This window comes from Akanthomyces muscarius, chromosome 6, assembly GCF_028009165.1.
Source record: "Akanthomyces muscarius strain Ve6 chromosome 6, whole genome shotgun sequence".
NCBI classification, from domain to species: Eukaryota; Fungi; Ascomycota; class Sordariomycetes; order Hypocreales; family Cordycipitaceae; genus Akanthomyces; species Akanthomyces muscarius.
The window spans coordinates 1,916,377-1,930,251 of NC_079246.1; the positions used below are offsets into that span (position 1 = coordinate 1,916,377).

At 53.5% G+C, this 13,875-nt stretch overlaps 5 protein-coding genes across 5 annotated transcripts; 2 read left to right on the forward strand and 3 right to left on the reverse strand.

Annotated features, from left to right (window-relative positions):
* Positions 1-46: 46 nt before the first annotated feature.
* On the reverse strand, positions 47-2,938 carry LMH87_000664 (uncharacterized protein; the record flags this gene model as incomplete). The annotated part of the gene is made up of 1 exon (XM_056198612.1): positions 47-2,938. The coding sequence occupies one exon, from the start codon at positions 2,936-2,938 to the stop codon at positions 47-49; it is 2,892 nt and encodes a 963-aa protein (XP_056055546.1).
* A 1,211-nt stretch (positions 2,939-4,149) lies between these two features.
* On the forward strand, positions 4,150-5,316 carry LMH87_000665 (uncharacterized protein; the record flags this gene model as incomplete). Its single annotated transcript, XM_056198613.1, has 5 exons — positions 4,150-4,481; positions 4,579-4,888; positions 4,973-5,028; positions 5,105-5,213; positions 5,275-5,316. 5 exons carry the CDS (start codon positions 4,150-4,152, stop codon positions 5,314-5,316), a joined length of 849 nt encoding a protein of 282 aa, XP_056055547.1.
* A 689-nt stretch (positions 5,317-6,005) lies between these two features.
* Positions 6,006-7,630, reverse strand: LMH87_000666 (uncharacterized protein; the record flags this gene model as incomplete). Its single annotated transcript, XM_056198614.1, has 3 exons — positions 6,006-7,228; positions 7,303-7,450; positions 7,520-7,630. 3 exons carry the CDS (start codon positions 7,628-7,630, stop codon positions 6,006-6,008), a joined length of 1,482 nt encoding a protein of 493 aa, XP_056055548.1.
* A 528-nt stretch (positions 7,631-8,158) lies between these two features.
* LMH87_000667 (uncharacterized protein) lies at positions 8,159-9,971 on the forward strand (the record flags this gene model as incomplete). The annotated part of the gene is made up of 4 exons (XM_056198616.1): positions 8,159-8,367; positions 8,444-8,478; positions 8,602-8,958; positions 9,010-9,971. The coding sequence occupies 4 exons, from the start codon at positions 8,159-8,161 to the stop codon at positions 9,969-9,971; spliced, it is 1,563 nt and encodes a 520-aa protein (XP_056055549.1).
* Positions 9,972-10,159: 188 nt separating this feature from the next.
* On the reverse strand, positions 10,160-12,898 carry LMH87_000668 (uncharacterized protein; the record flags this gene model as incomplete). Its single annotated transcript, XM_056198617.1, has 1 exon — positions 10,160-12,898. The coding sequence occupies one exon, from the start codon at positions 12,896-12,898 to the stop codon at positions 10,160-10,162; it is 2,739 nt and encodes a 912-aa protein (XP_056055550.1).
* Between the last annotated feature and the right edge of the window lie 977 nt (positions 12,899-13,875).

Below are 13,875 nucleotides of genomic sequence, written 5' to 3' on the forward strand. Positions count from 1 at the left end.
CAGAAAGTATAATTACATATATTTTATTGTCTGCAAAGATGGCGGCTCATACGAGCTGGACTGGCTTAAAGCCGTCTTGTTTACCCTCGGCTGCTTCGCCATCCATGATGCCATGTACGTAGGCTTCGCCAACAAAGGTGAATTGGCCTGGCCGGCCTGTGGGGCGAATGATGTAGGGCGTACGTCCGCCAGAAAACAGCCAGACCTGGTCGCCTGGTTGCGCGGCCCGCGGCACAAGGCCAAGATAACCGTTGGCCGTCGACATGACGCGGCGCAGGGGCCAAACGCACCACATAAAGTACTCAAACGAATTGACGCCATCGCTTTCTTTCTCGTCCTCGTCTTCCTCTTCCGTCTCCTGCCCTTCCACTGTTTGCGCATCTTCCTCGTCCTCATATTCCCTTTCGGTCTCCTTGCCTTCCTCTATTTGTGCATTTTTCTCCTCAACTCCGTTTGTAGTCACAATCTCTTCACCCGACACATCATTCTGGGCTTGATCGTCAGCGGCGCCCCTGTGTGGAAGCTCTCTGTGCACATCGCCATTTTGGGCTTCCTCTGCTTCTGCTTGATTACCACCATCTTCGTCTTCTCCCCTCGTCTCGCTTTGCTCTTCGTGCTCTTCAGCGACCACACTTCCTTGGTGCTCCTTGTCTTCCGTTTCCTCGCCGTCATTGTTCTTTTCCTGCTTGGCCTCCTTGACAGCTTTCAGAATGTCCTCGAAGTCGGGTAATGAGCCAGACGTGTCTTGAACAAAGACGTCGCGAAGCCAGCCTGCCGTCTCGGGGTTTGGCACACCGTCCGCGTCGCACAGTCCCAGGTCCACCAGCTCGCTGGGCAAGGTATCCTTGACGTACTCGGAAAAGTCTTCCCCGACGGGATCCTCGGCGTAGCTATAAGCCGTAAGAGGAAATGCGCGCTTCAGGTAGCAGTTGGCGCTCAGAACCTGCCACAGTGCCTCGACGCGATCGCATCCTGTCGGGTACATGGGGTCGATGGTGGCCATGGTCTTGAGCCACCCGAGCACATTGGCTGTACCGCAGTAGCAGTGCGACTCGGCATGACGCTGCTGCTCCACATGGGTAATAGTGTCGACCATTAGGCCGTCGAGCTGCAAAATATCAGACTGAAACGGGTAGATATGCGGCACGGTCAGTCCGGCGGCGCAGAACTTTGTGCTGAACAAGCGTCTGGTGGCCAACGGCCAATGGAAAGACGGCACCCAGGAAGGCAAGTCGTCCGGCCGGGGAAGCAGGTTATGGGTATCGGCAAACGGCCGCACCCAACACCAACCTTCGTGGCGCTCGCTAATGTCTTGGACAAAGGATAGCGCCTCCAGCGGCTCAAAGTCTTCAATCTCCCCGCTCCTCCAGTCTTGGTATCGATTATCCCCCTTTGCTTGGATATAGGCCTTGCCGACTAGTGTAAATACCTCAGTGATGGTTTTGTGATAGTCCGGAACGATGGGATCGTCGCCAGGCACGGGTTGCGCAATGCCCAGCAATGCAAAGATTTTATCGCGAGGATCCGTTGCGGCAAAATTCCAAGTCAATGCAATAAGTGTCGAAAGGGGAAGCTTCGAATGCCACCAATTGTGCTCCAAGGACACGAAATCCGGATTGTTCTCACGCAGAGACTGGAGCTGCGCGGTTACAATGCTGTCTTCAAGTCTGGTGCGCCGCGAATGCAGCCTCACATCAGCCAACGACCATGCCAGAGTGCCCATGTCGCCGTAGCGGTATTTGATCACTTTTGTGTTGTAGTTCATGCCGACATATTCGAAATCGATGGCCTCTTGAAATACCTGGAACAGTGCAGCCCAGGGAAGATCGTCGCCTCCAAACATGATTCGCACGTCTCGTGCCAAGGCAACTTCTTGCAGAACCCATATTCGATGAAAATACGACCTGCGAACGAAGTCTAGCACGATGTCCAGATTTTCTGAAGAGAGAATTGTTCCATTTTGAATCTCTTGGTCGTCTTCGTCGCTTTCCCCATTTTTGCGGCGACGGTGCCAAGCTTCCCATGAGCGTTTGAAACACTCGGCCGACGAGGATAGGATTGTTGGCAAGGTGTGATGCAACTCACTCGCAGCAGTCTCTGAAGAAAAGCCGCCCAGCCAAATGATGACAGACTGAGCCTGGCCATATATTTGCGTCATCATCGAGACCTGGGTGTTTCTCTCCGTCACATCTTGCTGATTGACGCAGATTGCATCGATCCAAATCGGCTTGGATCTGTGGTGTCGCACGCCGGGACCAGAAACTGTCACAGAGGTCTCTGATACGTTTTCCAGTATGCGGGCAATGTCGAGGTAGCGTCTGCGCTTGCGCTGTACGCAGCAGTCTAACGGGGTGCGGTCGGTGCTGTCAATCATGGTACGATCCGCGCCTTGGGCGAGCAAGAGCTCGACAATCTCCACATGGCCATTTTCTGCCGCATAGTGAAGAGCGGTCTCGCCGAAGCAGTCGACGTTATTTATACCGGCACCGTGACGAAGCGAGTCCTCAACATCGTCGTATCGACCGTCCTCGGCGGCCTGGATGAGCCTGGTCTTGTTGTAGGGCTCATACCGAGAATCAACTTCGGCATCGTCAGACCACTCATCGACTCTGAGCTGGCTTAGACCATCGTAGAGGTTCTTGGTGATGAAGAACAGGCGACCGTTGACAGTAATGGGCCACTGGTTGTGCGGCGCGAATGGGTCCACGCCGCCATCCACACTCTGGTCCAGGGGGTTTGGATTGCCCCATGTGTAGGAGAGGCAGTTGAAATTCGGCTTGTCCTTGAGATCGACAGTGACAAGCTTGCAAGACAGCAGGGTGACACCGCAGATTGTGGGGGATGCTTTTGCCAACGGATTGCGAACCGTCAGGAGGCGGATGCTGGTGGAAGTCGGCAGCGGCTCGTACTGGAAAAAAGAGAAGTTGGGAGGTGACATGCTGAGCCGTGTGCGGCAAGCAATGCCTGTATCTGGATGGATGGCATTTTCAAAGAGGGGAAGATCAGGAAAGATGCTGGTAATAAATAAGCGGCGACTGGAAGTTGCAGTACTGGTAAGGCTAGAACGGGCAACGAAAGGAGGCCTGACAGTCGCACCGCCACAGACGAGGCTGCAAACGAGGCAGCTGAGAAGTAGCTAGGCGTTTTAGAAGAGCAGGGTTCCCCAGAGGCCGAGGGGGGTGTCAGCGTTGCTAATAATGGAAGCGGCGAGTCCCGGAAGCTGTGAGTTATGGAGAGAAGGGGAATGTGATGGAAAAGAAGATTCGAAGCAGCTCTTTCGACAGAGAAGAGGCCTCGTGGTGTGGTTGAAGGGACGTGGTGTTGAGCCAACGGTCGGCGCCACAATTGTCCTCGGCGGCCTCTCTGCTGAGCCTTGTCAGCAACGCTTTGTATAATCTCGAATGCGTAATTAGCTCATGACAATAGAGCAAAGATTCAAGGAAAGGCAAATGGCAAAAGATAGAAAACATCGGAATTGTTCGAAATAAAAGGTTCGTATTGGGCCATGCATAACTACCTAGGTAGGTACCTAGAGCTGCCTTCTCTGCAGCGGCCCGCCTAGCTGCTGAGCGCTCAACCCCTTAGGTACCTACCTAGACTAGAGCTTCAGCTGTGGCCATTACATCATAGCACGTTGTGGTCAACCGCATTTACAGACCAGTCGATTCAATCTATCAATAATTCAATCGTAATCTAGAATCGACTGCAAGCCAATTTCTGCCATCTCCGGCGACTATTAGCTTAGATTTGACGCCCTTAAAGCCGATCTGATATCGACTATCGTCTTCTAGTGACTCCCCCACAACCGTTGCCCAGCTGTCGACCACCAGCCAGACGGGCGAACTGTTATCGCATCGGCCACTTACCAATCCCCTCCGGAAACCCCGCGACGGATCATCCTCCTCCATGAGCCTCTCAACCCGCCCAGTTCGTCGTTTCGGTTCTTTCTGTCGAATTCCTAGCCGTCCCATCGCCTGTCTCGGTGTCGTCTCGTCATCGCATCGCTTAGTGTCGACATCCTCCTCCCCCGCAATCCCACAAACCCCGCGACCACGGCCCGCCGCCGCCGCCCATTGCCTCCGAACCCGAACCTCTTCCTCCTCCCGACACCTCAATAGCACGACGCTACAACCGCCTGCCGCTCGCACCATGGCCACCAACGCCACCTCGCAAGTCGTCCCCGCCAGCGCCGGCCAGCGCCTCGCCGGCAAAACCATCCTCATCACCGGCGCCTCGGCCGGCATCGGCCAGGCCTGCGCCCTCGAGTTCGCCCTCGCGCAGCCGCACGACCTGCGCCTGATCCTCGCCGCGCGCCGCCTCGACGTCATCAAGGAGATTGCCGCCGCCATTACCAAGCAGGTCGGCGACGGCGTCAAGATACTGCCGCTGCAGCTCGACGTCAGCAAGCCCGACGAGGTGCGCACCTTTGTGGGCAAGCTGCCGGAGGAGTTTAAGAACATCGATATTCTCATCAACAATGCGTAAGCTATACATCCTCCTGGATCTTGTCTGGGTCATTGAAAGAAAGACGAAGAAAAGTAAAGCGCAAAAAGCTAATCGGAAAACACCAACACTCAGAGGCGGCGTCCGCGGCGTAGAGACGGCGGGCAACATTGCCGAGTCCGACATCAACATCATGTTTGACACCAACGTCACGGGTCTCATCAACGTCACCCAGGCCGTTCTGCCCATCTTCTTTGCGCGCCCCGACGGCGGCGCCGGCGACATCGTCAACATTGGCTCCATTGCCGGCCGCGAGCCCTACGCTGGCGGCTCCATTTACTGCGCGACCAAGGCCGCCGTCCGCAGCTTCACCGACAGCCTGCGCCGCGAGACCATCAGCACCAAGATTCGCGTCATGGAGGTTGATCCCGGCGCGGTCGAGACTGTACGCAACCCCCCCTCCACTATTGCTACTACGAATGGAGAGAGCGAGAAAGAAGAGCTGTTGGCTAACTCTGTCGGAATGAAGGAATTCTCGGTCGTTCGCTTCCGCGGCGACAAGGCCAAGGCTGCTGCTACTTATGCGTAAGTTCAGAGTCTCAAGCACCAAATTTCGGTAGCTATCAATCTCGATCTATACAATGCTGACAATCAACCATAGTGGCATGGAGCCTCTGACTCCTCAGGACATCGCCGAGGTCATCGTCTTCAACGTCACCCGCCGTCAGAACGTTGTAGTTGCCGACTCTCTCATCTTCCCCACGGTCCAGGTAAGAATTGCCACTGCCCTCTTCTGTAAGCCGACAATGACCATCTAACACGATTATGTAGGCCGGTACTGGTGCTGCCAACATGTACCGCAAGCCCGCGTAAGCTTACATGGACACGCTGGCCAGTCAAGAGGCAGGCAGATACACGGTGACGCAAAATAGAAATGTAAAAAGCAACAGGTTGAATATAATAGATTTGAATTGAACATGTCTATAGACAAAATTCTACCAGACATAGAATAAAAAAGCTACAACACATGCACGAGTTTCTTGAAATGTTCGAAAAATTCTCTTGCCCCTCACCCACGCGCCCGAAGGCAGTAGCCACACAAATGACTTAGAGTGAGGGGCCTTCTAAGAACGAGAGTTCAATCTACCGATGTTCCGTTAAGAGCCCATTCTGAGGTGAATCGGGCCCTTGCTGCCTAAGTGGCGAGCACCACCGGGGTTTGTGTGTGTTTGGAGGGTTCTGAGCGTTTGCCAGACCTTCTTTCTAAAAGGCTACGCAGAAGACTGAAAAGCTTGCAGAAACCCTCCTCACGTGGAAAAGAAAGGATTCACGAGATTGGCGATGGGGACTGGGAAACACTCCATGTTTGCCATTCTAGCTGCTGCTCGCCCAAAAAAATATAAGCAAACCGAAACAGGCAGCTACTGAAAATTACCTTCCAAAAACGCCACGCTAGCGTAAAAAAATATCAATAAAGATGTCAAATCATGGCATCGTCAACATCGACATGTGCCATCAAGATGCAAATGCATCCGTCGCATTCTGCTGGCTAGCAGAATGGCCTAGTCCGTGTGCTGGTACAGAGGCGAGATTGACTCTCCGTAGTGGTTGCGTCGGATAGCCTCCGAAAGTAGAATCGACAAGTCGAGAATGACCAGTTTGGTGATGCCCTTGACGCGGTCCTGGCTGATGGGGAAACTGTTGGTCACGACAATCGAGTCGATGCACTCGCATGCCTGTAGTCGCTCCAAAGTGTCCGCACCAAAAACGCCGTGCGTCGCAATGCAGTACACCTTTTTGGCTCGGCCTCGCTTGACGACTGTCTCGGCGGCGGCAATCCACGATCCGGGCTTGTCGATCATGTCATCTATTAGGAAGACAGTCTTGTCCTTCACGTCACCGACAAGGGTAATCATGTGCTCGGTCTTGGTGTCTTGGAAGACGTTGTCCTCCTCGTCAGAGCTAGCAGTGGGATCGCTGCTCCCACCGAGCGCCTGCTTTTCCGGAACAAAGAAGGATGAAGCACGCGACATGGCCATAGGGTCCTCCTCAGCATCGCTCTGTTCTTGCTCGGGAGAGGGGAAATCATCCTCAACAACGTGACCTTGAATGAGTCGTCCGCGAGTGACCTCCTGTGGCCGATGATCATCGTAGCCTTCTTCGTCCTGAGCAGCTGCGCCGGTAGAGCTTGTAGACGGGGTAGTGCTGCCATTGCGGGTCGGCGTCACGTTTCCGCTTTCGACCTTTTCTGCGGCAGCAGGCGACCGCTTAGGAGACCCTTGCGAGTCCGCTGAGATGACCGCTTTCCTGGCTTGGGCTTGCTGGGAGGCGAATACCTCTTCAGCATCACGGCTGGGGCGAATGCTGGCCGAGGTGGATGTCTCCAGGGCTGGTGAACGATTTTCTCTGTCAAAGTGATTCATAATCATGCTATGAGACATGTTCGTGGTTCGCTTTCGGTCCGTCGTCACCATGCCGAAGTTGAGCTTGAGCGCATCAGCCAGAGACGTCACACGTTTCGTGCCACCGGCGTTCTTGGACACGACTACAGCCTCCTTCCATTGTGGCACGTTGCGACGAATCCAGCGAGCGATGATAGGCTCGGCGTGCAGGTTGTCGACCGGGCATCGAAAGAAGCCCTGCATCTGCGATGCGTGCAGGTCGACCGTGATAACGTGCTTGACGCCAGCGACGTTAAGCAGGTTGGCCAACATGCGGGCGGTGATAGCGCCTCGGTGAGACTTTTTCTTGGACTGGCGGCTGTAGGGAAAGTATGGAAGGACAGCTGCAAAAAGGAGCATCGTCGTCAGCAAAACGAACACGACAACTTATTTGCAGCGCCTGTGACTCAGACCATACCTGTGATCTTGTTGGCCGAGCCGCCTTTGCAAGCATTGATCATGATCAGCAGCTCCATGATGGAGTCGTTAATCTTGGGACTGCCCGACTGGACGACAAAGACATCCTTTTCCCGGACGCTCGTGAGAATTCGTACGCTTGTCTCGCCCTTTGGACCGAAAGGTTAGCCTCGCCGCACGAGCTGTCGGGGCGGTAGAAGCAGGCTAGGGGAGCTCACATTGGAGAATTGAGTCAGCTCTGCGTCGGCCGGCGTCATGCCCAAGTTCTCACATATCTGCTTTGTGAGAACAGGGCACGAATTGCCCGCAAAGATGAGCGTGTTGCGCATTCTCTTTTTCAGGCTCAAACCATTGGCATAGACCGACACAAGAAAGCTGGGAGAGGCAAGAAAATTCGGGGCGAATTTTTTTTCCGCCTGGCGTAAACCTTTCCCACCAGCACGGATGGGGCACTGTGCGAAATCTTTATCTGCACGCTAACAATGGCTGCGTCAGGGGCCGCTCTGTTCTGCCATCGTTCACTGCAAAAATCGCTTCAGCGTATTAAACACAGTGCGCATTGGCCCCCGCTACAGGTGGGACTGTGGCTCGCGAACCCTGCTAGGCTGAGGGCCAATTCATTATGACACCACGGTCTAGATGTTTCACGAGAAGGCGACTGAGAGTCTCAACCACAAATTGTCGGGTGGCCTGCGTTGAGACCCAAGGCATACACGACAGTGTCATGTGGCCTCTGTAAGTGCGAGACAGCTTTGCGTGCACCGGGTAGCCCTCCCCGATTGGGCGACCGACATTCTCTCCGCTGGAGAGCGCCCGCCCCAAACTGAGAGTAGGCGCATATCCTTGTTAGCCTGATCATGGGCATTCCACATCTCATCTCGACGCTCGACCCCTACGTGCAGCATGTGGTGCTGAAAGATGTAGATGTGGTGGTGGATGGACCTGGGCTTGCACATCATGTACTCCATGTGTGTCGCGTCAATGGCGTTGATCACCCTTCCTATCAATTACTGGGCAGAACCGCTGTGGCTTGGCTCGATAAATTGGCTTCCCAGAATGCAGTCATGTAAGACGTCACACTGGCTTCATTGCGAAGATGGTCCGCACATTTTATAGAGCCTGCGCTGACTTGTCCAATGTAGTAAGATGGTTTATTTTGATGGATATCTACCGAAGAGTAAACTGCCGGTTCGGATGCAAAGATCTGTAAAAAGCACGTCGCAGCTCGCTTCCTTTTGTGGCTATAACAGCCGCGGTTGCCCAAGATGCCACATTACGGAACCTGCTGAGACTGGCTCAGTAAAACCCTACAAGGATGGGAGACCTGAGACCAAGCCGCTTGAGGCACCGAGCTTCTTGGTCCCTGCAGTTATCGAGGCATTACGGCGGTCCAAGCAATACAAGCCCATCGTCCAGGTGGTGCCCGGTGAGGCAGATGGCTACTGCGCCAGGACAGCCGTGGAAATTGGAGGAGTCGTGATCACGTCTGATTCCGATCTCCTGGTCCACGATCTCGGCGCGGGGGGTGTTGCGCTGCTACGAAACATATACGAAGACGACGGCGGTGTTGTACGAGCTGCCGTGTATCAACCCCGAGAAATCTTTCACACTCTCGGCCTCTCCGGGAGCGCGAACATTTGCCGTTTTGCCTACGAGCGTTCGTGCTCGGTACACGCTACTGCCGCAATGTTGGTACGGCTTTGTTCAGAACCCGTCAAGGATGAGCAAGGCTATAAAGAGTTTTGTATTCAATATAGCGAAGAAGAGCGGGCAGCGATTCCCACGTTCCACCTGGGAGATCGCCTCGCGCTGGATGGGCTTGACCCGCGCTGGTCGGAGCTGCTTCTACAAATATCACAAAGCACGCCAAGCAACGAGACAGTAGACACGTTTCGCATGTTTCTTCCCGTGCTTATCGACAGCTCAGAAAAAGGTACGGCGTGGGAGAATAGCAGATACATCAGACAATTGGCGTATTCGCTCGCACGGAACATGTTGCCCGGCATCAGCGGCTCCGTACACGAGTACCGGAGAGTCCAGACCCGGGACCAAAGTGGCCGCCAGGTGACTCTGCTCTCCCAATCTGCCATCCACACTGAGGTCGCAGATCTGGCAGATACGCTTGAGCGGTTAGCTATACTCCTACCCGGAAAGCGAGACGCTCTGCATTGGCATCTGGCCTACATCATCCTCGACATTCGCGGATCCGCGGCAGACGCAAGAGCTTCCTTTGTCGTGGACATGCTGCAGCAAGCAAAGTGGCCAGGCGAGCACGCGGACACCATTCCATGGACCTTTGTCCATTTCGTAGCTCATCTACAAGCGATATACTACTCGCTACGAATGCTCACACAGCTGATACACGCAAGCAGGGCGGACGCGAAAGCACTGGCCGGCCCATCCTTTGCAAAGCTTGCGCAGGCATTGGACAGATTGCCACTGCTGGAAGACTCGCCGGACGCGAGAGGCGTCAGCAAGCTGTTAAGAACTGTTCCGGCGGGCAAAATCTCTGGCATTTTGGCGCACTTTGTCGAGTTACCCAAGCCGCAGAAGGAGAACGAGAAAACTAGAAAGCGGACCAAGAAACAGAAAAATAACGGTGCCGTTTCAAAGAAACCAGCGAAGTCCATAGCAGCGAGTAACATGTTTGGGCTATTGCCGATGGATTAGCCTGATGAAATCGCTCAGATCTTAATTCACGCTACTAAAAGTACAGTAACAAAGACACCCTGAACACATTTGCTTCATAAGCAGCCACATGAACCATGTACACCACTCTGCGCGACCTCACAAGCTTTTCTTGAACGATACTCATTTCCAAAACAAGGGCAAGGCATATAATGACCATATCATACATTTCATGAAGTCTCCAAGCCATGAATTTCGTCAATAACCTTGACAAATTGATTTACACCTTCCTCGGCCTGATTCACGTCTCGCAGTAGGTCGTCGTGAGCAAGTCCTTGGCCTGCTGCCTGAATGATTCTCCAGGCCCTTCGAAATTCGTCTCGAATAGACACAATACCATTGTGTGTAACAGTGCGCGCGACATTATGATCAAGTTCAAAGGGGTCTTCGATTGCAAAGAGATATCGCAGTCGAATCTCTTTGACAGCTGCGCTCCTCGGGGCTGCCCCTGTGTGCTCGGGAACTGTGCCGCCCTGGGAACCGTCGGCGGCGGTTACTGGAGGCTTCGTCGATGTTTCGTCTGGTTCTTGCGCTTGATAAACCGTTCTTGCACCAGTCCAACCCTTTTCTTGCTTTGACAAAAGGCCACCAGGGGATCGCAGGCTCAAAACATCTCGACCCCAGTCGAATCCTCGCCCAGGCACAGTGCTCATTGGTCCGTTCTGCGCGTAGTACTCAAAGAATCCACGTAAGAGAAATCCAGTGCTTTGCCCATTTTGGTTGATCTGGTTGTTGTCGCCTAGTTGCTTGATGGCCATTTCGTCGCGCCAAAATTTAACATTGTAGCCCTTGCAAATAATTGGCTCTTCTGGAGGGCCTACTTGTTGCAGGTTTGGGCAAACAAATGGTGTTGCAATGTTGACAAGGTAGTGGAGAACCATCAATACGTAACCGTAACTAGATAGTGTGCCCCTATATCCAGAATTGATGCCGCGGACCTTGGCCCAGTGTTTGATGAACAGGACCATCTGTCGAACTCGCGGATCTGTCCAGGAATAACACCGAAGCAGAGCCGTGTTCTCCAAGGCGAGTTGCGCAGCAAAGTTTATATCGCACTGAACCCCGGCGCCGTCTTTGGGAAACTCGAGAGGATCGCGGTACCTGTCGCGTGGTTGATTTGGCGCCATTTTGTGAGGATCTGGCAGTGTTTTCATCTTGGCGACCAGCTGTAGCGTTTCCTCATCGCGAATTGGAATAATGAACGGGCTTTTTCCACCTTTCGCAGGCTGCGCTACACCTTGTTGAAGTGGCCGTCGCAGAAGTTCGATGTAGCGGGCCACATCTTTCGTAACAACATCGTCGTAGAGCTGCTTATTCAGAGCTCTCGACAATTCTCCAGCCAGGTGCAAGCATTTGTGCTTGTGGCTAACGATAGCCAGCTCCCCAATGTCGGCAGTTGACCACCATGACTTGACATCGTTGCGGACATCGTCGTAGCAAATGCCGGCAATATACTTATTGATGGTTTCGCAGTCAAGCCTGTGGGGACTGTCTTTGAGGGACATCTTAAGATGCCTAGTGATAGTTGACGTTCGTTGGTAGTACTGTGACACAGATTCTTGTTGGCCCTGCTCGAGCAGTAAAAGCTGAAATGACGGCAGCTTTTTTAGCCTTTCCAAAGCAAGTTGGAGCTCCTTTGAGTACCAAACAGGATCCTGGCCAAAGTTCTGCTCACGCTGTAGCTTGTACCATGAATCAATATTGCTCTCGATAGAAGGGTCAATTTGCACGAGATCGCCGGCGAGAGACCAGTTTTGCCATAGGTGCATAATCTGTTCACCCTCAACTTGGACAGAAACACCAAGTAGCGAACGGTTATGCGGAAACTCAGAATCAAGCTCGAACGCAAGAGATGGATACCTGGACAAAGTTTTGCGCAAAGATGCGTCTGCAAGGCCGTGAACGAAGGCTTGACAAACGAGATTCAAGACTGTCCAATCGTAAGGCGAGAATTCTCGCATGTTAGACAAAGTGATATCTCGCCCGCCTGCCTTACGCAACACGCGTTTTGCCAACCCATAGTAGCCAGCGAGATTGTGCTTGGGTGTTTGCCGCAGATGAAATTCGTGCAACTGTCCCTGTTCATCCGGAACCTGAAATGAGGTGAGATCAAGGGTGTTGGGGGCTTCGCCGGATTGATGCTTGGATTCCTCGTCTTTTGCTCCGACTATCTGCTCACCATGTCGCTCGTCTTCGTCATGAGAGTCATTACTCTCTTGATCCAGCCCGGTCTCCCATTTTTCTCGCTGGGCGAGAAGGCCTTTTAGCAAGCTCTCTGGTGGAGATTCGCATAACTTGATAATTGGGACTCGGGTTCGGCTGAGGAGACGAGCCCCAATGCCAGCATCCAAGAATGCTTTCTCAATGAGCCGGGGGATTGGAGACCCAGGAGCGTCTGGCTGAAGTATTGAAAGGGGGGAAAGCAGCCCAAGGTCCATATCGGAAGTTTTAGTTGCGAACCCGGATGTTAAGCTACCGAAGCACTTAAGTTCCACGGATGGCGGTGGGAAATCCTGGTTGGCATTTGTGTTCCACTCATGTTCTGTGACGACGTGACGGCAGATGGCCTCGATACGGTGACGAAAGTTGTGTTTCTCCAAAATTGCCGACCTATCGATTTCGGAGCTAGCCAATGTTTCAAAACATAACTTTTCGAGAAGCATAGACTGGCCGATGAGCTCCTCTTGCGTCAAAGGCTGTCTGCGATGTCCCTGTGACATGCCGGGATGGTGTCGCGGGCGCTGTTCAAAGTGACTATTCTGACCACGCTGTGGCTGATGGCCGAGATGATTGGAGCCGTTGTGTTGGAAAGAGTTGCCGCTGGTGGGGACTGCAAGGCCGTTGTTCCAAGGATTCTGGGCCTGCTGGCGTGGTCTGGAATGGTCTGCATTGGAGAAGGGGTGTGACATTGTGTGTTGGTGTCGTGGGAAAGGCGCATATTGGCCGCCTTGGTTTGGCCTATGGTCGGGTCCACGCCTATTGGATGGGGGATGTGTAGGGCGAGTATCGACAGGTATAGAGAGCTGTGAGCTCATCTGTCTTCGCTGCGCTTGGTTGGGCCGTCTTCTGTAGGGCCCTGTCTGTCGGAAGCTACCGGCACTTTCATCTTGTATCGCTGCTGGTGAGATAGGATGCGCCCCCAGATCCATTTGTGACTGCTCACTCGGCACAGCGGAAGTATTATTCAGCGCGAGACTTTGAAAATCGCCCTCCAATCCAGTAGCAGGATGGTTACTCCTCGGGGCTGCATAGTTGTTGCCCGCATACGAAGACATCGCGGCTGCGAACCCAGGCTGCGTTAAAGTATAGCGAACGCCGAAATGTAGAATGTCTGTGCGATGCCTCGGTGAAGTGCAGGAGCTCAAATCCTTGGGAAGCGGACAGCCTCTTATGGCTCGACTCTGGCGCTAAAAAGGGCTCCGGGCGCAATGTGAAAGTCTCAAAGAGATGCAACAAGGGAGTGTTCAGGAAGGATGGGCGATGAAGAGTGGATCAGTCCCTGCCGAAGGGCGTGGTCAGAGCAGCCAGGATAGAAGCCGAAACTGTAGCAGCGGCAAGAGCGCCATGAGACAGCTCGATGAAGTTTGCCGCCGAAAGTGATGAAGTAGAGCCGCGTCGCGTTGGAGAAAACCAGGAACGATGAAATGCGACGAAGAGAAAGTGAGCTAGAGACAGCTTATGCCCCACTGTGTAGCTCTCAAAATCCAGTCAACGTGGTGATAGGGCTGCAGTAACGTGAAGTATAAAAACCAGGAGATCAAGTGCAGAAAAAGCAAAGAATGCCTCGAGTTGCTTTGTAGATGTTCGTTTGCAGTTCGTTTGCCCAGGGTGTTGTTGGCCCTGGCATCTACCGACTCGGGTGTAACAATTGGTTATAGGTTATGCT